At 41.3% G+C, this 27,318-nt stretch overlaps 2 protein-coding genes and 3 long non-coding RNA genes across 14 annotated transcripts; 3 read left to right on the top strand and 2 right to left on the bottom strand.

The window, feature by feature from the left end:
• Window positions 1–170: 170 nt before the first annotated feature.
• LOC127001316 (pyridoxal phosphate homeostasis protein-like) lies at window positions 171–11,313 on the top strand. Of its 3 annotated transcripts, none has more exons than XR_007755010.1 (8): window positions 171–270; window positions 2,707–2,856; window positions 3,154–3,222; window positions 5,981–6,122; window positions 6,768–6,910; window positions 7,645–7,743; window positions 8,175–9,605; window positions 9,796–11,313. XR_007755010.1 is itself a non-coding variant. In XM_050865796.1 (8 exons), the coding sequence occupies exons 1-7, from the start codon at window positions 184–186 to the stop codon at window positions 8,241–8,243; spliced, it is 759 nt and encodes a 252-aa protein (XP_050721753.1). In that variant the 5' UTR covers window positions 171–183; the 3' UTR covers window positions 8,244–8,290; window positions 9,796–11,313. The 3 variants fall into 3 exon arrangements, 2 of the variants coding, with proteins under 2 accessions (XP_050721753.1, XP_050721752.1); XM_050865796.1 differs by having other exon boundaries at window positions 8,175–8,290; XM_050865795.1 differs by having other exon boundaries at window positions 8,175–11,313.
• LOC127001321 (uncharacterized) lies at window positions 5,281–5,887 on the top strand. Its single transcript, XR_007755026.1, has 4 exons — window positions 5,281–5,378; window positions 5,465–5,507; window positions 5,594–5,722; window positions 5,766–5,887. It is a non-coding gene; the product is annotated as an uncharacterized LOC127001321 (long non-coding RNA).
• On the bottom strand, window positions 5,320–6,125 carry LOC127001320 (uncharacterized). Of its 5 annotated transcripts, none has more exons than XR_007755025.1 (3): window positions 5,999–6,125; window positions 5,741–5,869; window positions 5,320–5,439 (listed from the first exon to the last, which is right to left on the bottom strand). It is a non-coding gene; the product is annotated as an uncharacterized LOC127001320 (long non-coding RNA). The 5 variants fall into 5 exon arrangements; XR_007755021.1 differs by lacking the exon at window positions 5,741–5,869 and adding an exon at window positions 5,913–5,955 and having other exon boundaries at window positions 5,347–5,439; XR_007755022.1 differs by having other exon boundaries at window positions 5,347–5,439; window positions 5,827–5,869.
• On the bottom strand, window positions 11,173–25,555 carry LOC127001314 (putative aminopeptidase W07G4.4). Of its 2 annotated transcripts, XM_050865792.1 has the most exons (12): window positions 25,482–25,555; window positions 21,513–21,739; window positions 19,413–19,552; window positions 17,617–17,758; window positions 16,949–17,066; window positions 16,320–16,420; window positions 15,592–15,767; window positions 13,917–14,140; window positions 13,262–13,435; window positions 12,916–13,074; window positions 12,428–12,580; window positions 11,173–11,809 (listed from the first exon to the last, which is right to left on the bottom strand). In XM_050865792.1, the coding sequence occupies exons 2-12, from the start codon at window positions 21,518–21,520 to the stop codon at window positions 11,675–11,677; spliced, it is 1,530 nt and encodes a 509-aa protein (XP_050721749.1). In that variant the 5' UTR covers window positions 21,521–21,739; window positions 25,482–25,555; the 3' UTR covers window positions 11,173–11,674. The 2 variants fall into 2 exon arrangements, with proteins under 2 accessions (XP_050721749.1, XP_050721748.1); XM_050865791.1 differs by lacking the exons at window positions 21,513–21,739; window positions 25,482–25,555 and adding an exon at window positions 20,457–20,598.
• LOC127001319 (uncharacterized) lies at window positions 23,138–25,428 on the top strand. 3 transcript variants are annotated; one of them, XR_007755020.1, is made up of 4 exons: window positions 23,138–23,991; window positions 24,263–24,425; window positions 24,576–24,775; window positions 25,270–25,428. It is a non-coding gene; the product is annotated as an uncharacterized LOC127001319 (long non-coding RNA). The 3 variants fall into 3 exon arrangements; XR_007755019.1 differs by having other exon boundaries at window positions 23,138–24,425; window positions 24,656–24,775; XR_007755018.1 differs by having other exon boundaries at window positions 23,138–24,425.
• Window positions 25,556–27,318: the final 1,763 nt, after the last annotated feature.

Here is a 27,318-nt window from a genome sequence, read left to right as displayed (position 1 = left end):
TTTAACAAGTCTTTCTTAGGAGTTTGGGGCATTTCCAGGGGTAGTTTCATGACCCTGGTGGTAGTTTAACCCTTCTTCTTTACAATGAACCTAAAAACTACACTTATAAGAACCCAATTAATCTATTTTTCAGCTAAATACATTATAGGAGAGGAGGAAGGAACCCAAGACCTAGACCCAGACATGTTGAGAGTGATGGAGGGCGAGATCAGAAAGGCTTTGGTAGGCGTTTTGGGGCGTGTATCAGAGGCTTCTAAGGCCAGGACCCCCGTGAGTATATAGTTAAGATAATGAAGTAACTATATGTCCAAAGGGAGGGAGGTGACATGGGCAGGAGTTAGTTAAAATAGGATAAATGTGAAGGGTGTCTGGGAATGGCTGGGGTGGATTTTCTTTTTAGTTACGTCACAGGATTTTTTTATGTGATGGGAATTAATGTAATGGTTTTGTTGCCCTGTGTGTGTGGAATGTGGCTTGGTGTGTAATTATCCTTCAGTCTGTGGTATGTATTTTTTCCCCATTGCATAAGATTTCTCACCCCCTTTAACCCTTTGACCATGAGTTGATTTTTTTTTTTTTAATCACAGTGAATATGAGACGTCTACCCAGTGATCAGTGGTTTTAAATTGTTCTTTGGGGTATTAAGACACATCGCACTCACTGAGGTAAAACGTTAAGTGCCATTGAGGTGTTTAGTCCAGTCGTTCAGGTTCCCTCAGGTGGTCAACAAATTTTTTAGGTAAATATGGAGATTCACTACACGCCTCCATTATTGCCCCCATGAGAATGATAAGCTTTCCAAGGTCTCACATACCGTTGTACTTCTCGGTTAGGTTATGTAAAGTTCGGTTGGAGTAGGTTAAATATGCTCCCCCACCCAAAAACCCTTATTTCCCACGGGTCCCCCAAGATCGTTAGGGGAGTGGGATTAGGCCTTTTTCTTTACTTTTAAGTACTTGCGCCTTCATATTGTGGTTGAGGGACGGTTAGGTTATGTAAAGTTCGGTTGGAGTAGGTTAAATATGCTCCCCCACCCAAAAACCCTAATTTCCCACGGGTCCCCCAAGATCGTTAGGGGAGTGGGATTAGGCCTTTTTCTTTACTTTTAAGTACTTGCGCCTTCATATTGTGGTTGAGGGACGGTTAGGTTATGTAAAGTTCGGTTGGAGTAGGTTAAATATGCTCCCCCACCCAAAAACCCTTATTTCCCACGGGTCCCCCAAGATCGTTACGGGAGTGGGATTAGGCCTTTTTCTTTACTTTTAAGTACTTGTGCCTTCATATTGTGGTTGAGGGACGGTTAGGTTATGTAAAGTTCGGTTGGAGTAGGTTAAATATGCTCCCCCACCCAAAAACCCTTATTTCCCACGGGTCCCTCAAGATCGTTAGGGGAGTGGGATTAGGCCTTTTTCTTTACTTTTAAGTACTTGCGCCTTCATATTGTGGTTGAGGGACGGTTAGGTTATGTAAAGTTCGGTTGGAGTAGGTTAAATATGCTCCCCCACCCAAAAACCCTAATTTACCACGGGTCCCCCAAGATCGTTAGGGGAGTGGGATTAGGCCCTTTTCTTTACTTTTAAGTACTTGTGCCTTCATATTGTGGTTGAGGGACATGTATTAGTATGTATTAGTCGGGGGGATTCTGGAGCTGCCCTGTGTAGGCCACCCGGTCTCTTGCAGTTTCCCTATGTTCTTATGTTCTTATGTTCCTTAACTATAATATGGAGCTGTAATATCGGCTGGTTTTATAAGACATTTTCGCTTCTCACATCAGCTATCTCTAAAGGTCAAATAGTGGGTCAGTCTGGCTCTAATGCGTGTTTCTTCAGGTTCAAGGTACAGAGGAAGGGTCAAACTACCACCAGGGTCATACAACTACTACTGGAAATGCCCACAACTCCTACGAAAGCCGTGTCAAATTTGTGTGTTTGGGCGGCGGAATGTCTTGTAATACGACCCGATCATCGTATTTTGGAGGCGCGGAGTGACTTTCCACGATTACCATTTTTTTTTTCTGATGGATCTCAGCGTGCTCTTCACCATTTCTTGGCACCCTTTCTGTCGCACATTACTTGTTTCTGCAATAATATTTTTTCATTCACTAAAATGTAAGGGGGGCCAATGGGGTCAAAGCCCCCTATACCAGGAAGAGGGAGTTGAGAGGGGGATGAAGCCCCCTCCGGTACGGGTTTATCTTTATATAACTTGTTAGAATTAATTAATTTTGCTACATAGGTAATTGTAATCCATTTCGTCGTGCCCACCACTGCCTTTGTTACCATTGTCAGCCGAGGTGGGCCTCTGCTTGTACAGTTTCCAGTAGTCCCTCTCTTGTATCCTTGTAGAAGTCATACTCCTAAACTTAACCCAGTAGCAGCGACGGGCCAAATTTGTGCCATGATTTAAACACCCCCGAACAGATGATACATAAACTGATCACTAATCCTTTGATATATATTATGAAATGGCTTGTGTGAGTGATGATTTTTTCTCATTTTCTCGCTTGGGGAACCATTAAGAAACATGATCCCCGCTGCTACCGGGTTAACTAAACAAATTGCTTCAAGAAATTTGATTTGTACATGCTAACTCGCTAAATAATTTGTAGTAATGAAGTTTTGGATACCTTCAGAGTTACCTATTCATATATTTCATCATCTATATGCAGTAGCTAATTATATTTACCATACATTTATTTTCTGCTAGGAACTTGCTGCGTTATGTCCTGAGCCACGAATGGTTGCAGTGAGCAAGACCAAGCCCAAAGAGATGATCCTGGAGGCTTACGGTGCCGGTCAGCGACACTTTGGGGAAAACTATGTACAGGAACTGGTGGAAAAAGCCCATGACCAGCAGGTTAGTTGTCTGGTGGGAATTTTTGGCATTACAGTCATCCCTCAAATAGTACGGTTTCCAACAGTTCGGTTTCGGTTTTATACGGATTGTCATAGAAAATCTTTTAGGATTTTTAAATTTCCTATTAGTCGGGAAAAATCCTAAAAAATCTTCTTAAAAAATCCACATAAAACCAAAACCGAACTATTGGAAACCGTACTATTTGAGGGATGACTGTATTTCAAGTGTAGAGTTGGCTACCAAGTGATGTATGGCATGCTGGAGACTTAACTATTCTTATGTAAACTTCTTTTGCAGTTATTGGATGAGTGTCCGGAGATCAGATGGCATATGATTGGCCCTCTGCAGAGAAACAAAGTGAAAAAAGTGAGTACACACACCTTGACACTAGTTATTCAGTGTAAGGACCAGTCATTTTAACCCCTTGACTGTGGATTTCCTACAAGAAGACATCACCAAGCTACAGGAACGGAATAAAAAGTGTCTGATACAATTCAATGAAGAAAAATTTAAAGTCATACACCTTGGGAGGGGATATCCAGCACACCAATACCACATGGGAAACACACCACTATCCACCACAGAGGCAGAGAAAGACCTGGGATTTTGTTACCAGGCTACCAGTGAAAGCCAAATCCGTGCCAATCGCAGCGGACGGGTTAAGGTTATAAGAAATCCTTGGTAGTTGATGCATAGAAAGCACTGTAGCATCAAGACTTGGTGGCTTTATCTCCTTTCATATTTATACATGTTTTGCTTACCTGGTTACAATAGACATGAAGTACCTGTTAGTTAATGATTCTCTTGTCATGTCTCCACTGTGAAAAAATTACCACTGAAATTGCATTAACTAGTATTTGTAAAGTAATAGTATTCAACATTTCAGTTTTTCTATTTGGAACGATGCACATCTTTCCATCACCTTTCTATCTGACGTGGATCCTTAATACATGCAGGGAAAGATACATGACAGAAACAATCGTGCATACATAAAACCCCACATCTTTTTCACTCCCTTAAAAAATGCCCCAGGACACTCTTAGAGGAATAAAAAAATGGATATTGAACTCATGAACATACTGCTCAGAGGGAGAGAGTTCATTGAGCTTATTAATAAAGACTGAGCGACTGAGTGACTTTGGCTAGGCAGTTAGCTAGTATAAGGAAAGATCTGCCTGTGAGAATTTTTTACTTTACAGGAAATTAGAAAAGAACTGTCATTATCTCATTTGGCTTAAAATTTAGGCAGAAATGAAAAGGCCAATTCTAGAACACTCAAACCCTGAATGAGGAAGGCAACTCTACAAAAATAGGCATCATGTTGAAAAACTGATGTAGACAAAAACCTGGAAATCACTGAAAAATGACTTAGATTATTTTATGAGGGTGACGATATGTAGCTAACTGAGCAGGAGTTTATTGAGCTTAACAATACTTACAATAAAAACTGACTGACTGAATGACTTGGACCAGCCAGTAGTTAGTTAGTGTACGGAAAAAACTGCTTGTGAGAGATGGCAGCACGATTTTGGGACAAGAAATGCACGAGAAGTTTACTGAGCAAGAGTTTATTGAGCTTAACAATACTAATGATAAAAAACTGATTGACTGAATGACTTTGGACAGCCACTCAGTTAGTTATTATGTGTAAAAATCTGCTTGTTAGAGTTGACAGCACGATTTTGGGACAAGAAATGCACGAGAAGTTTATTGAGCAAGAGTTTATTGAGCTTAACAACACTAATGATAAAAAACTGATTGACTGAATGACTTTGGACAGCCACTCAGTTAGTTATTATGTGTAAAAATCTGCTTGTTAGAGTTGACAGCACGATTTTGGGACAAGAAATGCACCACAAGTTTATTGAGCAAGAGTTTAGAGCTTAACAACACGAATGATAAAAAACTGATTGACTGAATGACTTTGGACAGCCACTCAGTTAGTTATTATGTGTAAAAATCTGCCTGTTAGAGTTGACAGCACGATTTTGGGACAAGAAATGCACGAGAAGTTTATTGAGCAAGAGTTTATTGAGCTTAACAATACTAATGATAAAAACTGATTGACTGAATGACTTTGGACACCCACTCAGTTAGTTATTATGTGTAAAAATCTGCCTGTTAGAGTTGGCAGCACGATTTTGGGACAAGAAATGCACCAGTAGTTTATTGAGCAAGAGTTTATTGAGCTTAACAATACTAATGATAAAACTGATTGACTGAATGACTTTGGACACTCAGTTAGTTATTATGTGTAAAAATCTGCCTGTTAGAGTTGGCAGCACGATTTTGGGACAAGAAATGCACCAGTAGTTTATTGAGCAAGAGTTTATTGAGCTTAACAATACTAATGATAAAAAACTGATTGAATGACTTTGGACACCCACTCAGTTAGTTATTATGTGTAAAAATCTGCCTGTTAGAGTTGACGGCACGATTTTTGGACAAGAAACGTGGTGGAAGTTTGTAATGTTGGAAAGCTCTTGTTAGTTTGTATTTCCTTCACTTGTCTGGTGTTTCAGGTTGTAGAAATTTCACACCTCTACTGCAAGTCTGGTGTTTCAGGTTGTAGAAATTCCACATCTTTACTGCAAGTCTGGTGTTTCAGGTTGTAGAAATTCCACATCTCTACTGCAAGTCTGGTGTTTCAGGTTGTAGAAATTTCACACCTCTACTGCAAGTCTGGTGTTTCAGGTTGTAGAAATCCCACACCTCTACTGCAAGTCTGGTGTTTCAGGTTGTAGAAATTCCACATCTCTACTGCAAGTCTGGTGTTTCAGGTTGTAGAAATTCCACATCTCTACTGCAAGTCTGGTGTTTCAGGTTGTAGAAATTCCACATCTCTACTGCAAGTCTGGTGTTTCAGGTTGTAGAAATCCCACACCTCTACTGCAAGTCTGGTGTTTCAGGTTGTAGAAATTCCACACCTCTACTGCAAGTCTGGTGTTTCAGGTTGTAGAAATTCCACACCTCTACTGCAAGTCTGGTGTTTCAGGTTGTAGAAATTCCACACCTCTACTGCAAGTCTGGTGTTTCAGGTTGTAGAAATTCTACACCTCTACTGCAAGTCTGGTGTTTCAGGTTGTAGAAATTCCACACCTCTACTGCAAGTCTGGTGTTTCAGGTTGTAGAAATCCCACACCTCTACTGCATCGAGACAGTGCACAGTGCAAAGCTCGCCACCGCCATCAACAATGCTGTGGATAAGGCCGGAAAGGAAGAAAAACTGAAGGTGTTCGTACAAGTTAACACGAGTGACGAGGAAAGTGAGTAACAAATGTAACAGTGTGACTTTATGTGAATGTGTAATATGTCGACTTAAATCTTGAACTTAAAATCATTCAGTCAGTCAGTTTTTATTGTAAGTATTGTTAAGCTCAATAAACTCCTGCTCAGTTAGCTACATATCGTCACCCTCATAAAATAATCTAAGTCTTATCAACTCCGTCCCAAAAATGGAATTAAAACCTAAACTAAAGTGAAACCAAATTATCGAGTCCATTTGGGCGTTGGCTCCCACCGGTCCTTTCCTCCCCTCTGTTCTGCCACACAGTCCCAACACCTCTCTCTTCCTCTCATATGTAAGCTATAGGTAACATATGAGAGGAAAGAATAGGTGTTGGGACTGTGTGGCAGAGCAGAGGGGAGAAATTGACCCGCGGGAGCCAACGCCCAAACGGACTCGACAATTTGGTTTCACTATAGTCACGTAACTTTTAATAATTACTAATACGACGTCTATCAGCCACTCCTCTAAGTCTTTATAGGAGCAGTGAGTAATGGGCTTTTTTTTTTTTAATATTTGTTTCCTTTTTTTTATGCCCTTGAACTGACTCGTCTGCTGTAAAAAAATAATAATAATAGTAAAATCTGGCGTGAGTGACATAGGCTAAGGAGGACGATCGTTACAGACAAGAGTGGCGTTCATCCCGACGAGGCGGTGGGCTTGGTACGCCACATCCAAGAGAGCTGCCCCAACCTGGCCCTGGCTGGCATCATGACCATTGGCGCCTTTGACCATGACCTCTCCCAGGGACCCAACCCAGACTTCCAGGTGAGGCTCTGACACTTGTACAAAGGGAGGCAGCCTAACATATTAAAGCAGATAAGAGAAAAGTCTATTCTGCTGCCCCATGAAGACCAAAACCTGAATGCTAGTCTAAGTTTTTTGATTTAGCAAGATGTGTTGTAGCATCTTATTCTTTCCTGTTATCCTTCTTTGTTAACCCCTTCAACACGAGGACACATATACTGCGTCCTTGCGTGCCATATCCGAAGACACGCAAACTGCCAATATACGAGTTATTTTATCTCTATATTTATACTTACATCTCAAAATTATCAATTAATTTATGTTTCTTTATGTGCACCATTTAATTCTGCATGTTTTCATATATAATACATGATGATTATGTTGAGTTTATGGCTCAAAACTTGTTATATTCAATAGCAACTTGAAATTTGGCACGCGTGGCGATCCCGGATACGGCACGGGGCGCTGTTTTGGCCCGGCCGTAGTGAAGAGGTTAATGTCCTTGTTTTCCCTTATGGGGTTAGACGATGTATAGTTGATATGAATATTTGTGAAGGTCGTTGATTATAGAGAAGTCATGGCTTGAATCATCATCATTTGGTGTCACTAAATAAATGCCTTTTTGGTGGAGCAGAATCAAGGCAGGAAAACAAAGACGAAAAATATTATTATAATTGACGCGTGTTTTATTTTCCCTCAGATCGCTCAAGGTTTGGAGAATGTTAATAATTGCTCTCTGTTTTATCTTCCCTCAGAGGTTACTAAAGTGCAGAGCCTCAGTTTGCGAGCAGTGTTGTCTGGAGCCCAAGGACGTTGAGCTGTCCATGGGCATGTCCAACGACTTTGAACATGCGGTGAGTATGAGGGACAAGTGTTTCAATAAGTCTCAGGGGGCTTCGTGGTGCAGTGGTTATCACACTCAGCTCACAACCAAGAGAGCCTGGGTTCGATTCCTGGGCGGAGTGGAAAAGTTTGGGCGGCTTTTCCGATACCCTACGCCCCTGTCCACCCAGCAGTGAATGGGTACCAGGTATTAATCAGGGGTTGTGTCCCGTCTCCTGGGGTCTGTTCCCTTCTCTTATAATTCCTTCCCCTTCTGTCTTTCTCTGGCATATGACCACAGATGTTGCGCCGGCTAAACCAAACTTTCCAAACTTTTCAATAAGTCTCATTCATTCTGCTGTTTATTACGAGTATGAGGAAGTCTTCAGGAGCATTAGCATCTTCTGTTATTTTCTGGCATGTTTTGAGCTCTTTTATAAGTTATGTTTCCTTGGCATTTCAGATCCTAGTTGGGAGTACGAATGTGAGAGTTGGCAGCACAATTTTCGGGGCAAGAGCCGTGAAAAAATAAACAAGAAGAATTTAGCTCCTTACAAATTTATTAGCTACTAGGATATCGTAAGTATTTTCTTCCTGTGACATTGCTAGTCAGTGATGTTTGTGATGTACAGTAGGATCTCTGTTTTGGAGATTAATTGGTTTAGTAAAGAGCAGAGCTAAAATGAAAACAAGAATGGTGACAATATTTTCGTGTAAAGAGTTCTAATTAGCTCTGGGCCATCACTGTTCTTCCTGTTGTATAAATAAGTTCAGAATTGAGTTTATATCTGTGACTGTATGAAAATAATGATAAACAATTGCCATTTTTATATAAGTTATTAAGGTTAGGACTCCAGTGAGTGGAGTAATGTACTTGTAGCCAGGATGGGTCTTAACCCGGTAGCTTCCTCCCACCAGCAGCTTGAATGTCTCTTGGATGTGTACCGCCTGCCTCTTGCCAACACTCCCATCAGACGTGCTGTGTAAAATGTTCTTATCTACCTCTGTCTTAGTTATGCGTCATCATGAAGAGGCAACAGGCACAGACTATGATGGCTTTACAGCTGCTGCATTCCTCTCACTCGTGTATCTGGGCTCTAGGGTAATTTTTATGGGAAATATGGGTTTTTAATATCATACAAGCTGAGAGATGGGTACAGCAAGACCTCATCTGTATAATGTAATTGCTCATATGGAAATAGTAATGTATGTATGTTTATGTGTAAAGTTTATGGATGTATGTATGTGTAATAACCATGTGTGTGTATCAGAACTAATTGGGCCAAAGGCAGGTCGGATATGCAGTTTTTAGATACACTCGTACTGACCCACTCGCTGGCGCCCTCCCCCTTCTCACTGCCTATGCCTTTTCAACCCCAACCAATGCTCCTGCACCCCATCCTGTCAGTGCCCTCAACATCATCGCCATATATTCCTGTCACTGCTGCCTCCTTGCCTTCATCAATGTCAGCTCTACTGCCACCTGTCAACATTACTACCAGAAAACAGCTGCTACTTGGCGTCAACCCGCTCAGTCGCACCAACAGCATTGCCACCTTCACCTTGGTCCTTGTCATCGGTCACCATCGCCAACTACCCAACCAGTGCCTCCACCCTCGTCGTCAGTCCCCATCGCTGCCACTGCCCTCACCATGTCACCTTCACCACCATCGCCACCTCTGCACCCATTACGACCACCCCCATCAGAATCAACAGGGAGAACAGTGCTGCTGCTTCATCCCTCAACATCGTCCTTGCCACCACACCCACTGCTGCACCTGTTGTCACCTCCACCAGCACTGCTATTGCCACTGTTAGTACTTAGTTGACTCACTGCCCTATCCACACAACAAACAGTAAAGGGATGCAACAGACCGACAGTGGCAGTCATTGGGTGAGTTATAAACAAATGTAAAACTTTGACTCCTCACCTGCCGTCAGCCCCACAACAGCTGACATGGTACTTGTGTTGATTTGATTACCTTACCTTACTGAGACTGCAAAACACGAGTACTTTTTGTGATTTTTCATCAATACTTTATTCACTTAGCCTTTTACTACACCAACAATTTATGACCTTCCAGGGACCGTTCTGACAACAGGGACGTGTGAGTACCAGTTACCTCTACCCGTAGGATTACCCCAAACCATGACCTTCACAGTACAGTGTGCCGGGTGTTTGAAGCAGGTTTGGGGGTAAAAAATGTGAGTATTTCACAATGCTACTTACCCTGAACTTGTTTTCAGCATCAGATGTAGTAGGTTCTCCATTTGGCGAACAATAAGTACTTGTATAAAACACCCAGAGGTGTTTATAAACTTACCATCATGTTTCTTCCAGTTAGGCATAGGACTTGCTTCACATGTGATTAAAAAATTGCATTGAAAGATGGCTGCCGTCTTCAGAGTGAAATTTTTGGCAAAACAAAAATATTATTCCCTGCCTTGCTTATAGCCAGGCAGGGAATAATATTTTTGTTTTTGTTAGTCTTAGAGCAGACCATGTGTGCTTCCACTCATACCCCAATGTCCTGCTCTACACAGAGGTGCTCCAACCCTTCTCTTAAAGTCTGATCAAATTTGATTATATGAATGATGGCGGCCATCTTCTAAATATGATTTTTGGCTAATATGCCGGGCAGCTTGTACTTACTGGAATGTGAGGTTTCGATTTTATTTTATTATTGTTACTCTTTCTTCTTATTAGTAGCAGTTGTAGTAGTAGAAGTATTAGTGGCAGCAGTAGTAGTTGGAGTAGTTGTAGTGGCAGTAGAAGTAGTAAGTGTTTTCGGTCAGTTAGTATGTTAGCGGGATTATGCAAAAATGACCTGCCCTATTTTCACAAAACATGTTGGGAAGGTGTAGCACGGCTGGATTCCTCAGCTTTGGCAGAGGCTTGCAGTCTCTAAAAACTCACTGTAATGTATTAATGATATGTTGAACTTTATATAAACTATTCAGTGTGTGCTTGCTACCCGGCACCAGAATCAAACAAATGCACTGGCGCCATTGCTCGCTTTGCCACCCAAGGGTCTGTGTGGAGGAAGGCAACCCACCCTGAGTAGTAATCATCTTGTGTTATTGACACGAGTCACCTTCCTTGACCAGCTAACCACAACAGAGCTGGGTCGGGGAAACAGCAGGGAGGGTTCCTCCTTCACTCTATCAAACAGCATTCCTCAGTACCTCACCTGCCCCACCTCCTGTTAGATCCCATTTCCCTTATTACCAGCCTCCTTTTTATTTCCCTCCGCTTTACCTCCGCCAAACTAGAGGGAGAGAAGGTAGGAAGGAGGGCAGGAGGAAGGGTTGCCTCCCTCCTTACAGTAAGACTCTTGAGTGGTGAGGCGGCCAATAACGTTGTTCAGGGTGGTAAGCAACATTCATTATAACTGTTCGGTGTGTGAGAACAAGTATATAGAGCTTAAAAACGTTCCTTCATGACAATAATCAGGCTAATGTCATTTTATAGTTATATTTATTTTGGGCACAGCAGGATCTTAATACTGATTACAATCACAATGAATACCTTCTTTTTATTGCACAGTAAAGCTCTTGCAATGTAAAGTTTGTTCTGAGGCTTGAGGATAATTGTGAAAATTTTAAAATATCAAATTAATTATTTTCTCCTTTAATTTATGAATGCAGATTTTGTCAAATTCCTTCTTATGTGCATTTTATCCTGAATACAAAAGTGTATGTCATCCAAGACACTTTTGGTTTCAAGGTCTTTAGATGCAGGATGTTTATCGTTTGACTGTATGTGTCTGTGTGTGATACAAACAAACCTTATTATATATATGTAAGGAAAACTATTATGGTTGACAAAAATATTATACACCAGAAATTCTTTGACCAGTATTTGATGTATTAAAAATATAATTACCCGATGCAAAGCAAACCCCGATGCAAAGCAAACTTAAGTACATGATGAGCAAGCACCGTTGTTCCCTGACCCGCTGTTTAAAAGGCACTGGAGATGAAGGCTTTAGCTAGTGCAAGGATTGGGGCTCCTGTCGGGATGCCTGGGAAGGGTCCAGATGAGCCAGCAATGTCCAGGTGGCTGTACTTGAGTGGCTGCTGGCTGTCCTTCCCATGCTGTAAAAACAATTGTACTGTTACAGACAGGGTGGATTGGTTTAAACCATGTTTTTTTTTAATAAACCCAATGTTTTTTTGTTTTGTTTATGGGGGGTTTTCAATATCGGTCATTATATTTTAAACTTTGAATGTGGTTCATGGAATTTCAGGTATTCAGGGTAATATATCATTATTTTAGTGTTAGCCCTATATGATATTTAAATAAGACCTCAAACATTGTAATATTCAACAGGGGAGAATTTTATTAACAATTTAGGCTTTTAGCAAAGGGATGACGTGCTGTAAATTAGTTTCCATTGAGAAAAAAAAAAAATTATATATATATATATATATATATATATATATATATATATATATATATATATATATATATATATATATATATATATATATATATATATATTTGGGTTTTTCCACCCTGGTTACAGAAGTTTTATGTATGTAGTACTTTTAAGATAAAATGTCATGCTGTAAAAACACAAAAAAGACTGAACTGTTACAGGAATTTCATTTAATGTAAGTTTTCATACTAAGTCTCTAAAATATGAATGAGCACTGGCATTCAAAACCAGAGCACTGTCACAGCTAGAACCATAATGAGACTTGGTGACCTACCTTGTCAAGACCTGAGGCCAACACTAAAAAGGCTGAAGGACTCTGGTGTCCCCTTGGGGTCTGAGTTGAGGGTTTGTTGTTGCTCTGCAGAACATCTTCATATTCACTCTTCCCTGCATGGAATTCATAGTCTTCCCGTCGGATTGTTGAGACCTGTGGAGAATTAGCATTAAGCCCTATTCACACATTCAAGAGTGTAGCACGAGCCCATCTGAGTTGGTACTCGTATCACAGTCATAACAGTCCTAGCATTGTCGTACATATTTTGGTTGACCTCACACAAACGCACAACAATGCTACAGTTGTTGCAAATACCAACTCAGCTGGATTCGGCACCACACTTATGAACGTGTGAAAAGAGCATTTGCCTGGACTTTGATCTGTCTTTATTGAACTCAAGCTGATAAAACACAATACATGAGTAGGACCTCAGTATCAGCAGTATTATGTTTGGTGACTGGTCTACTTTTGTATGGAATTTTACGCACCTCGAGTGGATCCGCCACCACCTCTCCGGCTGCCTGTATGGTGCGGGCCATGTTAGCTTTGCTGGCCGGGCCGTTGTCCATGATGGCCGTGTAACTGTTACCATAAGCCAGGCAGCAGTGACCAGTCAGTGTTGCAATGGTCATCAGGTAAGGGTTCACCTGTAAAGATCATTTCTGTGTAGTATTTCTTAGTTATTATTTATTCCAATTAAATAATATTACTGACAAGATAAAGACCAAAACCTAACTATAAGTAAACTAGTGAAAAGATGCATTTCAGGGGCAAATGTTCCGTAAGATTCTTTGCTGCTTCTCTGCCAGGTCAAGCCACAGCTGTCACACTCACCTCTTTGACGGCTCTCTCCTTCATGAGACACAGTACATCGGCCATGGCCATCCGCCCCTCAGCATCAGTGTTTCCGATGCGAATACGAACTCCAGCCCGGGAGGTGATGATCTCGTCAGACACATAGCACTCAGATCCCACACTGTTCCGGACCATCGCCATGGAGCCAATCACCTGTTTTTGTGATATTAACAATATATCAGACGTGTGGAGGCATCTCACTCTAGGAACTATCAATGGCATTCTTATACTATTACAGCATACATTTATGATGAATACTGTAGATATAGTGCTGTTAAATGCATAATGTAGAGTCTTAAGAAGCCTGAGTACAAGACATGGAAGAATGCTACAAAAGGAAAGACATTGGCCATTGACAACTTCTGGTAAGAGTTCAAGCATCAGTGTAAAGAGAGATGACAGCACCGTTGCCAGATTGTCGTACTCAGCCTATTATAATTCCCAACTTCCTACCCCTAAACTGTCTTCTGGGCTCCAAAAACGAAACTCATAGTTATCGTTAAAAGAATTAGATCCTGATGTTTTTTGGCAATAGTTAAGCGTTAGAAACTGGGAAATACTATGCTCTGAGTACGACAATCTGGCGACGGCGGATGACAGGAACATGAGGCAAAACAACTGACGATAATTGTACCTTCAAGTTGGGCGGCTGCAACTTGCTGAGGACCTGCATGAAGCCTGCCACCGCCGCTGACCCACACTTGTCACGGTGCATGCCAGCCATCACCCCGCCGGCCTTGATGTCGGCACCACCTGTATCATAAGTGACTCCCTTCCCAACCAACATGAGGGTCTGCTCCACGGGGCCAGAACCTTCATAGGTCAGGTGGATCACACGCCCCTGGTGACGAGGCACTCCTGAGGGCAAGGAGGTGGAGGGTAAGGCTTCGTAATGGGTGTGTGAACAGCTGCTGAGAGCCTGTTTAGTTTACTACACATACAAGAAAACCTGAAGGTGCCAAGCCTAATTACTGTACTCATAAATAAATAACACATAGATAACAGTAGAAAATGAAGGTAATGAGCTGGAAAAGGGGGTAGAGTTAAAACTTATTAATTGAAATGATATGAGGCTCAGTATAGAGTTCTGCTTATAAGTAATTAGAGTTTAGTAAAGCTCAATTCTGGATGTGAAAACTAATATCAATCCGGCTTTGTATTTAACAACGACTTTTCCAATATATTGAACCTGATTCAGTCTGATATACATTTTTTTCTGAAGAGGAATAATCTTGGTCACAATCAACACCAGAGAATGACTTAATAAACTATGATTTATAAGAAATTCCTCGGCTTTTTTTCCCTCCTCACACTGGCTGCTCTGCCAAACTCTGGATATCTGCAAAAGCACCCTCATCTATAATATATCTATCTCGTCTATCTACGACCTATTCACTCTAAAATCACAGAAGTTCCAATAACACAGGAGGCAGAGGTTGGAACTCAGTGTCCTTTCAATTATATTTGCCTTTATTACTACTCAAAATTATCTGTGGTCTGTTTTCAACAATTCTGCCTTTGGAGAAGAGTGTCATTAACCCGGTAGCTGCGGGGATCATGTTTCTTAATGGTCCCTCTAAGCGAGAAAAATGAGAAAAAATCACCACTCACAAACCATTTCATAATATATATCAAAGCATTTCTGATCAGATTAGGTATCATCTATTTTGGGGGGTTTAGATCATGGCACAAATTTGGCCCGTCACTGCTACACGGTAAAGCCACAAATTTGATCCCTCGCTGCTACACGGTAAAGCCACAAATTTGGTCCCTCGCTGCTACACGGTAAAGCCACAAATTTGGTCCCTCGCTGCTACACGGTAAAGCCACAAATTTGATCCCTCGCTGCTACACGGTAAAGCCACAAATTTGGTCCCTTGCTTCGACAAGCTAAAGCCACAAATTTGGTCCCTCGCTGCTACACGGTAAAGCCACAAATTTGGTCCCTCGCTGCTACACGGTAAAGCCACAAATTTGGTCCCTCGCTGCTACACGGTAAAGCCACAAATTTGGTCCCTCGCTGCTACACGGTAAAGCCACAAATTTGGTCCCTCGCTGCTACACGGTAAAGCCACAAATTTGGTCCCTCGCTGCTACACGGTAAAGCCACAAATTTGGTCCCTCGCTGCTACCGGGTTAATTATGATGGTGAGGGCCGTAGCAATAGCAATAATGATGATTACTGTTGTCTAATATGCAGCCTTTACAAGTAAATATGACAATTATTACACTGTATCTATAATGGGAATCCTAACAACTTCTTACATCTCTAGATAAATACAGTAAATAATATGAATTTGTATGATCACCTTTGGCACACCTGTTGACAGCTGAGAAGAGAGGAAACTCCTTCTGGAGCGTGGCGTCATCCTCCACCACCTCCACACGCACCCGGCTGCCCTCAAACACTTTCTTCACATACTCCGCCACTCGGGGGGGAGCCATGCGTTCAGGGTCAGAGCCTCCAATGTCACGTGCGACAAGTCTGAGGAGTGTGAGATATATTATTAACATTACAGTCATCATCACAGTCGGCTCTCAACCACCACAGTTACACAGTCCATGGCAGTAAACTCAGCAATGGTGAAGCCCCATTTTCCCCTATGAAATGTCCAGCAGCAGGCACTGATACCACAGAAGTCGCCTTTTCTCACTTTTCCTGAAGAATGTTATCCTTAAATACGACCATCAATGCATAGCTGATACTAAAGACTGATAAAAGGGGCCTGGGGTAGGTAACAGGAAATAGGGCACAAGAGGTGAGGTAGAGGGCAGAAGACCACCAGGAAGGCCAAGGAAGACGTGGATAAAGGTGGTGGAGGAAGATATGAGGAGGCTGAACATCACGAGAGAAATGGCTATGGACCGGCAACAGTGGAGGAGGCTCATATCCCGTCCAACCCCACCATAGGGAATAAATGGAAGTTAAATGATGATGATGATGATGAGGGCACAAGAACACATCAAGTGAGTAATTCCGAAGACCAAGACGACTTCAATCATCTCAATATCCAACAACAGAGACAGCACAGCTCACCTTCCACTCTCCAAGGCAAGAGCCATCTGGACAGTCTTGGCACTCCCCACAAAGCCAAGAACAGCTGCCTTGGAAGCCTTCTTGGGGACATCCTCCCTAATCTGGAATAAAAAATAATCCCGATGAAGGTAGGAACCATTATCACCCATAACAGTAGAAGTGTTTAGATGAATGGAAAATAAAAAATACACATCATCCCAGGTGCTATATCAATCCCACAAACTCCTTAACCCCCAAATTTGTGGCTTTACCGTGTAGCAGTGACAGGCCAAATTTGTGGCTTTACCATGTAGCAGCGACGGGCCAAATTTGTGGCTTTACTGCGTAGCAGCGATGGGCCAAATCTGGGTCATGATATAAACACCCAAAAATAGATGATACATAATCTGATCACAAATCCTTTGATATGTTATGAAATGGTTTGTGTGAGGGGTGATTTTTTCTCATTTTTCTTGCTTGGAGGGACCATTAAGAAACATGATCCCCGCTGCTACCAGGTTAAGGAGATTCAGTTCATATCGGTCATGGCAATGCAATAACAAAGCTTGCAAAGGTAGGGAAGTGAGTAATATAAAACATGAGAGAAAATGCATGAGATGACAATTAATTTCCAGTGAAGGAAAACATACCTCGAGGGGCACATAGAGGGCATGCAGGGCGCCGAGCAGGGCCACCAGGTCAGCATGCGGGAAGGTCTGGTCAGGCGCACAGGCCAGCAAGGGTCGCTGCATGCCAACCTTCAGGGCTCTGTGGGAGTACTAAAAGTCATGAACAAAATGCTCGGGTTCTACATTCATCAACTCCTTAACCCAGTAGCAGCGACGGGCCAAATTTGTGGCTTTACCGTGTAGCAGCGACGGGCCAAATTTGTGCCATGATTTAAACCCCCAAAAAATAGATGATACATAAATTGATCACAAATGCTTTGATATATATATAATGAAATGGTTTGTGTGAGTGATGATTTTTTCTCATTTTTCTCGCTTAGAGGGAACATTAAGAAACATGATCCCCGCTGCTGCTGGGTTAATCTTTTGGGTTTTATCAGTAAGTAAAACATTGGCAGAAACACATGATTCAGAGCTTATAGAAGAAAATAATTAAACTTCCAATTCTTACATATCATAATTTCAACTTCCCCAAATCATAAAAAATAAAAGCACAAATAAATAAATTAATATAATGAATTAAAATTACTAATGACAAAAAAACATGATAAAAGGTCAATATGAATATGTGCTGCTGCTTAAGTAGTTTGGTCACTCAAGGTCAGGATACGAGCGGCGTCATCACTGACCTTTTGATCCCTGCTGCTGCCGCATCTGAAAACCTTCGCACGTCATCTTGGTCACGGTTCAGAGGGCCAGTAGGGGAAAACACAAGGCGGGAGGCAGGCAGGTCCACCTTGACGCACGCCCCCTCCTTCAAGACGGACTCATCTGGAATCAAGCAGCCTTCATGAATACCACTATATATATACAAAAACAATACTCATCTGGAATCAAGCAGCGTTCATGAATACCACCTTTCCTGTGAGTGCCACCCCACCCTCAGGCCAGAACAATACAGTACAATCAATGCAGACTCCTTCTTATCTCTATCTTCAGTAACAAAAGCAGAACAGAAACCAACATTAGAAGTATATATAACAAAAACAATACCTACATGAACAAGTTTTTGGACATGTGGATAACTGAGAAAACATACATAGAAGCATTTTATTATACTAACAACAGGATATAAAATTCTACAATGCAAAGACTGTCACTATTTTTCTTTGTATTTTCTCACCATTGCCATTTTGAAATGAACGAAAGTCGAGCATTTTCCATGAAGGCAATGAAGTCCTAGAGTCAGAAAACAAAAAAGCTGTGATACTCTTTGGATCAGGGAACTGCCTGTGCTCTTGTCAGCATGGCCATGGCAACGAGATGGGGTAGTGCTATTTCGACAAATGCTCAAAACTCTACCCACTATGTGCTTCTTCCTACTCGGCATCTCCTTTCAGACAACAACCAGCTGAGTTCGTTAGCCAAGACTGCACAAGTTTTACGTCGCCGAGAGAAAGCACGTATATAATGAAGAGTTCAGGGGATGCAGCATGACTGAGAATAAATTGTGTGTAGAGAGTTGAGTGGTTGGAAAGTTTTGTTTAGTGGGCGCAACATCTGTGGTCATATTCCGGAGAGAGACAGGAGGGGAAGGAATTATAGGAGAAGGAAACAGATCCCAGGAGACGGGCCACAACCCCCAATTAATACCTGGTACCCATTCACTGCTGGGTGGACAGGGGTGTAGGGTATTGGAAAAGCCGCCCAAATTTTTCCACTCTGCCCGGGAATCGAACCCGGGCTCTCTCAGTTGTGAGCTGAGTGTGCTAACCACTACACCACGAAGCCCCCTGAGTTGAGTGGTAAAATGAGTGAAGCGTAATTCGCCGACATGGTTTGGGCATGCTATGAAAATGCAAGAGAGTGCTTTCATGAAGAGGGTGGATGAAATTCAAATAGGAGGGTGGGGTTGTAGAGGAGAGACCACTGGTAAGGTAGATTGATAAGATTAAAGATTACATGAGGGAGAGGTAGAGGGGGAGTTTAAACATTGAAGAAAGAGTCTAAACATGAAGAACTGAAGACTTATCTGCCACAGCCACCCGTCCCAGAAAGACCAGAGAGCCAGAATTATAGGTGAATAGATAGATGTGAAAGATGGAGCCCACCAGGAAGTATTAGTGACAAATGTGTTAAAAAGATCACATGGAATTACATATTTTCAACTGAGGAGGGAACAAATGAGCCCCTTACATTACGTTTTTACACTCTTTCCACATTGAATCTATTAGTCTTGGCAATCATTTTTCTTCTCCGATAATTTATATTACCTTAATCTTTAATTTAAACAAGGTTATTTATTTATTTCAACATATTCCTTCCATCTATTTTGATTGTCTTGTACTCATTCATGCTCATTTTTCTTTTAAACTTTATATCTTATGGAACTCACATGCACCCATATCCTACAAGCACATGCACATATCCTACAAAATGAAACCCACACTTCTTCCCAGTGGTCATGCGTCCTGGTAAGGCTCACCAAAACTTGCTTGTCCTTTGAGTGGTGCTTGGAGTGGGCTGAGCTGCCCCTGAAGCTTCTCCAAACAGTCAGTCACCAGCACAATTCCGTCATAGCCGGCTGCACCCACAGAGGCTTCCGCCCGCACCTCACAAGGAGCGCTGCACAATAGAGAAGCAATTATAAGCATGACTGACTTAGTTCTTAGAATCTTCATGTCTAAAAGCTAATGAGAAGACAGGTGACGCTCCTACACCCTTGCTAACAGCCACCACATCTCTTCTCCTATGTCAACAGTATTAAGTATTATTCAGCATCACTTGTAATGCTAACTGTGGCTCTCTGAAAATGATTTATATTTCATACATAAATGATGCATATGACTTTGCCTACACCATTTACCTTGTTTATAAAGTTCTGTTTAGTTCTAGCTTAAACCTTTACAAATTCTCCAAGGTGATGTACAACCAGATATCACCAACACTTTATCATGATTACAAGTGCATGGAAGAACCTATTGAGCTTAACCCAGTAGCAGTGATGGGCCAAATTTGTGGCTTTACCGTGTAGCAGCGATGGGCCAAATTTGTGCCATGATATAGACCCCAAAAAATAGATGATACATAAACTGATCACAAATGCTTTGATATATATTATGAAATGGTTTGTGCGAGTGATGATTTTTTCTAATTTTTCTCGCTTAGAGGGACCATTAAGAAACATGATCCCTGTTGCTACCAGGTTAAGGAGGAATCTGATAACTATCTGATGAGAACAGCAAAATTTTAACCTCTTCAGTACCATGACGCAGTATATGAGTCATTTCATCTCTCGAACCATATCCTAGAGACGCTGTATGTGCGTCATGGTCATTGGACTATTCTACGTAGTCTGTAAAACCAGGATATGGCATGGAGGTTATGTTTTGTCTGCTTGTATTGAAGGGGTTAAAGCTATAAATTTAATCATTGTAGTTGAATTAACACACACACTATATGAGATGAGGACTGAAACCTGTGGTACTATGACGGCCTCTACAAAACCTGGTGAAATGAGATCCAGTACCTTGATGCAGCCATGCCGGGTAGTGGAGTGAGAGGAGCTGATGACAAGGCAGCAGCTAAACCTGATCCACCCACCTCTGTTGCCATGCACACACACACACACACACATACACACACATTACCAATTACCATTTATGAATGTCTCTTTACTCAACAAAAACTGTATATAAACGTAGCTTCCTTGTACTGAGCACCTTTAGTAGCCACAGAGAACAACACTCATTCATAAGCTTAATGTGTTGATTAAGAGAGAAAAAAAAACTTTAATATCTAATTGTACTAATGATGACAACTACATGTTCTTGGTATCAAATTACAAGTGATGCCAACTCATCCTACACTTGTTTTTGTTATCTGACGAGAGTTGAAGTTGAGGTCACACAGTACGTACATTGACCTCCCGTGACTCATTGCCACTAACATTACAATACAACTCTTCAGGATCCTGCCGCTCCACTAGCCCAGTAATAGGAAGCTGCTGGACCTATTACAGACATCAAGTTTAAAACAACAAGTCACAGTTAACATCCACACCTAATGATAAGCTGTAATCAATCACTACACTTAATCAGGACAAGATTATGGAAGGCCTTGAAGATGCAAAGACTGGTCCCAAGAAACTGATATAACTTGTTTTACTGACAGGTTAGGGACAGCCTCCATGTACCTCAAGATGGTGGTGATGATGATAATGGTGATGATGATGAGGATGATGATGGTGGTGATGACAATGATGATGGTGATGATAATAATGATGATGATGATGATGATGACAATGATGATGATGATGGTGGTGATGACAATGATGATGGTGATGGTGATGACAATGGCCACAAATACATGACACTCACTGCTGGTTGTTTGTTTAAGAGAAAATATGGATTGAAGGCCAAGGGGAATCCAACAAAGCTCACAGTTTCACATTTTACACAAGTGGACAAAGTTATTCTGCTCAGTAACTGACTATCGCCCACCCCTGTGTAGCGGGGAGGGCAATACCCGGCAAGCTTTGGGAACAGAGAGGGCTGAGTTAACTAGAATGTTAGACTGAGATTACCTGTCCATGTCTCGTTCCTGGATGTTCTTCTTCTTCACTGCTTAGGGGATGAGCAGGCCATGGAACCACGCCCTCTAGACTCCAAGGTGCTAGCTGTTCAAAGCTGTTTAGGATATGGTGTGCTACTGGAGTGGGGGCAAGATGCTGTTGAGATGGCCGGGCAGTTGTTCAGGACTTGCAAGTTGATGCCCGGTCTGAAGGAGTCACTGCCCAGATATTTTGTTGGTCTGTGGATATGAAGCCTGGTTAGGGAAGCCTGCAGGGTATTCTCACTGGTATTCTCACCTGGTAGGGCAAACAACCTAGACTGGGCAGGGAAGGATAGGCCCAAAAGTAACGGACAGACACTCCATTCGGACGAGCACGCAGCACTTCTAATACAAATGACATGTAGGGTCGAATTATAAGACATTTCGTGGCCCAAGAACACCTATTTGACAAGGCTTTCGTAGGAGTAGTGGACATTTCCAGTAGTAGTGTTATGACCCTGGTGGTAGTTTGACCTTTCTTCTGTACCGTGAACCTGAAGAAACACATCAGAACCCGGCTGACCCATCTTTGACCTTTAGAAATACCTGATGTGAGAAGCGAAAGTGTCTTACATTACCAACCATAGTGAGTGGCTGAGTGTGTCTCCCAGTTTAAAGGACATAACTTCAGCTTATCATGATATTAGATATGAACAATAGAATTAAAAGTCATAAAAGAGATAGTTAGAAAAGGTATAAAAAGGAGGACAGTTCATCACTCAGAAAAGGGTAATATGGATAGAGTGGAATCTTGGGCAGTGCCGGAGGTAGTGTTTGTGTGTCAGGGTGTGTGGGGCACCGTGGGCAGTGTGGGTATTGGACCAGGCTCAGCGGCAGGAGGGCCTTGGGGAGGGCGCACCACCAAACCTAACATGAGATAGGATCGGGAGGAGGAGAGGGAGCTAGGGGAGAAGCAGAGAGAGAGAGAGAGAGAGAGAGAGAAAGAGAGAGAGAACCAAGACAAGCACACACCTAAATAATGTATCTCGGTCGTTTTCGTTCACTTACTCGTCTTGTTTTTTTATATATGCCGCTGGGCAAAATAAAACTCTTATTATTATTATTAACAAGGAGGGACTTCGCTCACCACAACCCCCATTATGTAAATCAAACCAGACTTATCACCACCACCTGACTGACTTCACCCCCTCGACACCCCCAGTTCTGCAGTGACATAAATAAAGACAAATAGCACAAGATTCGTTAGGACAATTGTCAAACTCTGCAGTGCAACGGGTGTGAAACTAGATAAATACTCTACAGTGTCGGGTGTGAAACTAGATAAATACTCTGCAGTGTCGGGTGTGAAACTAGATAAATACTTTGCAGTGTCGGGTGTGAAACTAGATAAATACTCTGCAGTGACGGGTGAAAGACTAGATAAATACTCTGCAGTGTCGGGTGTGAAACTAGATAAATACTCTGCAGTGCCGGGTGTGAAACTAGATAAATACTGCAGTGCTGGGTGTGAAACTAGATAAATACTCTGCAGTGTTGGGTGTGAAACTAGATAAATATTCTGCAGTGTTGGGTGTGAAACTAGATAAATATTCTGCAGTGTTGGGTGTGAAACTAGATAAATACTCTGCAGTGTTGGGTGTGAAACTAGATAAATACTCTGCAGTGTTGGGTGTGAAACTAGATAAATACTCTGCAGTGTTGGGTGTGAAACTAGATAAATACTCTGCAGTGTTGGGTGTGAAACTAGATAAATACTCTGCAGTGTTGGGTGTGAAACTAGATAAATACTCTGCAGTGTCGGGTGTGAAACTAGATAAATACTCTGCAGTGTTGGGTGTGAAACTAGATAAATACTCTGCAGTGTTGGGTGTGAAACTAGATAAATACTCTGCAGTGTTGGGTGTGAAACTAGATAAATACTCTGCAGTGTTGGGTGTGAAACTAGATAAATACTCTGCAGTGAAGGGTGTGAAACTAGATAAATACTCTGCAGTGTTGGGTGTGAAACTAGATAAATACTCTGCAGTGTTGGGTGTGAAACTAGATAAATACTCTGCAGTGTTGGGTGTGAAACTAGATAAATACTCTGCAGTGTTGGGTGTGAAACTAGATAAATACTCTGCAGTGCCGGGTGTGAAACTAGATAAATACTCTGCAGTGTCGGGTGTGAAACTAGATAAATACTCTGCAGTGTCGGGTGTGAAACTAGATAAATACTCTGCAGGGACGGGTGTGAAACTAGATAAATACTCTGCAGGGACGGGTGTGAAACTAGATAAATACTCTGCAGTGACGGGTGAAAGACTAGATAAATACTCTTGCATAACCCGACAGGACAGAGACAGAAGAGGCAGCAGGGACAGAGGAAGCAGCAGGATCAGCAGAAGGGGTTGAGTAGGTAAGGAAGCATAGTTTAAATAAGGAAGTAAGGAAGCATAATTTAAATAAGGAGGTAAATAAGGACGGTAAGGAAGCATAATTTAAATAAGGTAAATAAGGACGGTAGGGAAGCATAATTTAAATAAGGAGGTAAATAAGGACGGTAAGGAAGCATAATTTAAATAAGGTAAATAAGGACGGTAAGGAAGCATAATTTAAATAAGGTAAATAAGGACGGTAAGGAAGCATAATTTAAATAAGGAGGTAAATAAGAACGGTAAGGAAGCATAATTTAAATAAGGAGGTAAATAAGGACGGTAAGGAAGCACAATTTAAATAAGGAGGTAAATAAGAACGGTAAGGAAGCATAATTTAAATAAGGAGGTAAATAAGGACGGTAAGGAAGCATAATTTAAATAAGGAGGTAAATAAGGACGGTAAGGAAGCATAATTTAAATAAGGAGGTAAATAAGGACGGTAGGGAAGCATAATTTAAATAAGGAGGTAAATAAGGACGGTAGGGAAGCATAATTTAAATAAGGAGGTAAATAAGGACGGTAAGGAAGCATAATTTAAATAAGGAGGTAAATATGACGGTAAGGAAGCATAATTTAAATAAGGAGGTAAATAAGGAATCATAATTTAAATAAGGAGGTAAATAAGGACGTTAAGGAAGCATAATTTAAATAAGGAGGTAAATAAGGACGGTAGGGAAGCATAATTTAAATAAGGAGGTAAATAAGGACGGTAAGGAAGCATAATTTAAATAAGGAGGTAAATAAGGACGGTAGGGAAGCATAATTTAAATAAGGAGGTAAATAAGGACGGTAGGGAAGCATAATTTAAATAAGGAGGTAAATAAGGACGGTAAGGAAGCATAATTTAAATAAGGAGGTAAATAAGAACGGTAAGGAAGCATAATTTAAATAAGGAGGTAAATAAGGACGGTAAGGAAGCATAATATAAATAAGGAGGTAAATATGACTAAGGAAGCATAATTTAAATGAGGTAAATAAGGACGGTAGGGAAGCATAATTTAAATAAGGAGGTAAATAAGGACGGTAAGGAAGCATAATTTAAATAAGGAGGTAAATAAGGACGGTAAGGAAGCATAATTTAAATAAGGAGGTAAATAAGAACGGTAGGGAAGCATAATTTAAATAAGGAGGTAAATAAGGACGGTAGGGAAGCATAATTTAAATAAGGAGGTAAATAAGGACGGTAGGGAAGCATAATTTAAATAAGGAGGTAAATAAGGACGGTAAGGAAGCATAATTTAAATAAGGAGGAAAGGAAGCATAATTTAAATAAGGAAGCATAATTTAAATAAGGAAGTAAGGAAGCACAATTTAAACAAGGAAGTGAGGAAGCATAATTTAAATAAGGAGGTAAATAAGGACGGTAAGGAAGCATAATTTAAATAGGACCAAAAGGAACAGCCTATGACCCCCTCGAGGCGGCCATATGGACCACTCCTGCTCTTCCCTTTCCTTCAAGCAGCCATGGAGTTAATTCTTTTATGCTGGGAGTAAGTTAACCAAGGCAACAGGCACCATAGTAAGGAGTTTGGTTAATTATCTAAGCACAGAGATATTTATACCTGTCCCCTTGCTCTGTCAGCTGGGTTAAAATGGCCGGTTGAGGGCGGGAATTATAATTAGAATATATATAGTCATTAGAGTTTACAGGAGCATGTGGCATTATGAGGAAAAAGAGGAGTAAAAGGTGATCTGTGGAACGACTGGAAATAAAAGTTAAAAGATTATTAGGGAAGGGAGGGAGGGAGCTTGCTAGGCCTATACCATTTATCATTTCTCTATATATTTTCCTTGTTTTCCTCTATTTGGTGATGAGAATTAACCTCTGTAATTATCTATGAATTTAAGACAGGTTATTAAGACAGTATACAGGAAGGGATCATATATGGGTCTAGACCTATATATATCTATCTCTATTTCCCATGTTTTCCTCTATTTGATGATGAAAATGGATATATATTGATCTTAAGGCCTTATTGATAGTAAAAAATATAAAATGATAATAAAGTATATGGTTATTAAAAGCTAAAAAAAGGCAATAGGCTCGGTGCTGGGCCTACCAATATTCATCTGTTATTATCTGTATTTCCCTCATTTTCTTATATTTGATGATAAAACGGTTATCTATAAGTCTAAAGGATTTATTGACAGCAAGAAATGTAGAGTATATGGTAAATAAAAAAAGTTACACGAGAGCAGGGAGGAGGGTAACGCGCCTATCTGTATTTTATTTTGCACGTTATTTTTATTTATTTATTTCGAAAATGTCTTTACGATTAACAAAAAGGGATTCTCATTGATCGCCGGTATTGTGTGATTTGCGACCGTTGATTATAATGTGGTAAATTTGCCTCTAAACCTACAAATTAACTAATATATTCGAGGACGATGACGACGACATGAATTATATATATGACAACGACGATGACGAAGATGACAATAACAACGATGACGATGACAATGACGAAGCTGACATATAACGACGATGACAGTGACGAAAATGACACTAAACGAGGATGACGATGACAATGACGAATTTAAGATGACACTAAACGACGATAACGATGACAATAACGAAGATGACTAACGACGATGACAACGACGATGACAATGACGAAGATGACTATATATAACGACGATGACAACGACGATGACATTGACGAAGATGACTAACGACGATGACAGACGACGATGACAACGACGATGACAACGACGATGACAGACGACGATGACAACGACGATGACATTGACGATGACAACGACGATGACAACGACGATGACAACGACGATGACAACGACGATGACATTGACGAAGATGACTAACGACGATGACAACGACGATGACAACGACGATGACATTGACGAAGATGACTAACGACGATGACAACGACGATGACAACGACGATGACAGACGACGATGAAAACGACGATGACAGACGACGATGACAACGACGATGACATTGACGAAGATGACTAACGACGATGACAACGATCGACGATGACAACGACGATGACAACGACGATGACAGACGACGATGAAAACGACGATGACAACGACGATGATGACTAACGACGATGACATGCAATGACAAAGATGACTAACGACGATGACAACGACGATGACAACGACGATGACAATGACGAAGATGACTAACGACGATGACAACGACGATGACTGACGATCGATCGATGACTATATCTAACGATGATGACAAAGACGAAGATGACAATTTAAACGACGATGACGATGACAATGACGAAGCTAGATGACTTTTATTTAACGACGATGACAATGACCTACGATGATGACAACGACGATGAAAACGATGACGACAATGACAATGACGACGTGGCAATTATAATAACGATGACGATGACAATAACGACGATAACAATGAC

The sequence above is a fragment of the Eriocheir sinensis genome, chromosome 20 (assembly GCF_024679095.1).
Source record: "Eriocheir sinensis breed Jianghai 21 chromosome 20, ASM2467909v1, whole genome shotgun sequence".
Classification (NCBI taxonomy): Eukaryota; Metazoa; Arthropoda; class Malacostraca; order Decapoda; family Varunidae; genus Eriocheir; species Eriocheir sinensis.
Note: the sequence above shows the minus strand (reverse complement) of the source record. Positions and strands in the feature narration are given on the sequence as shown.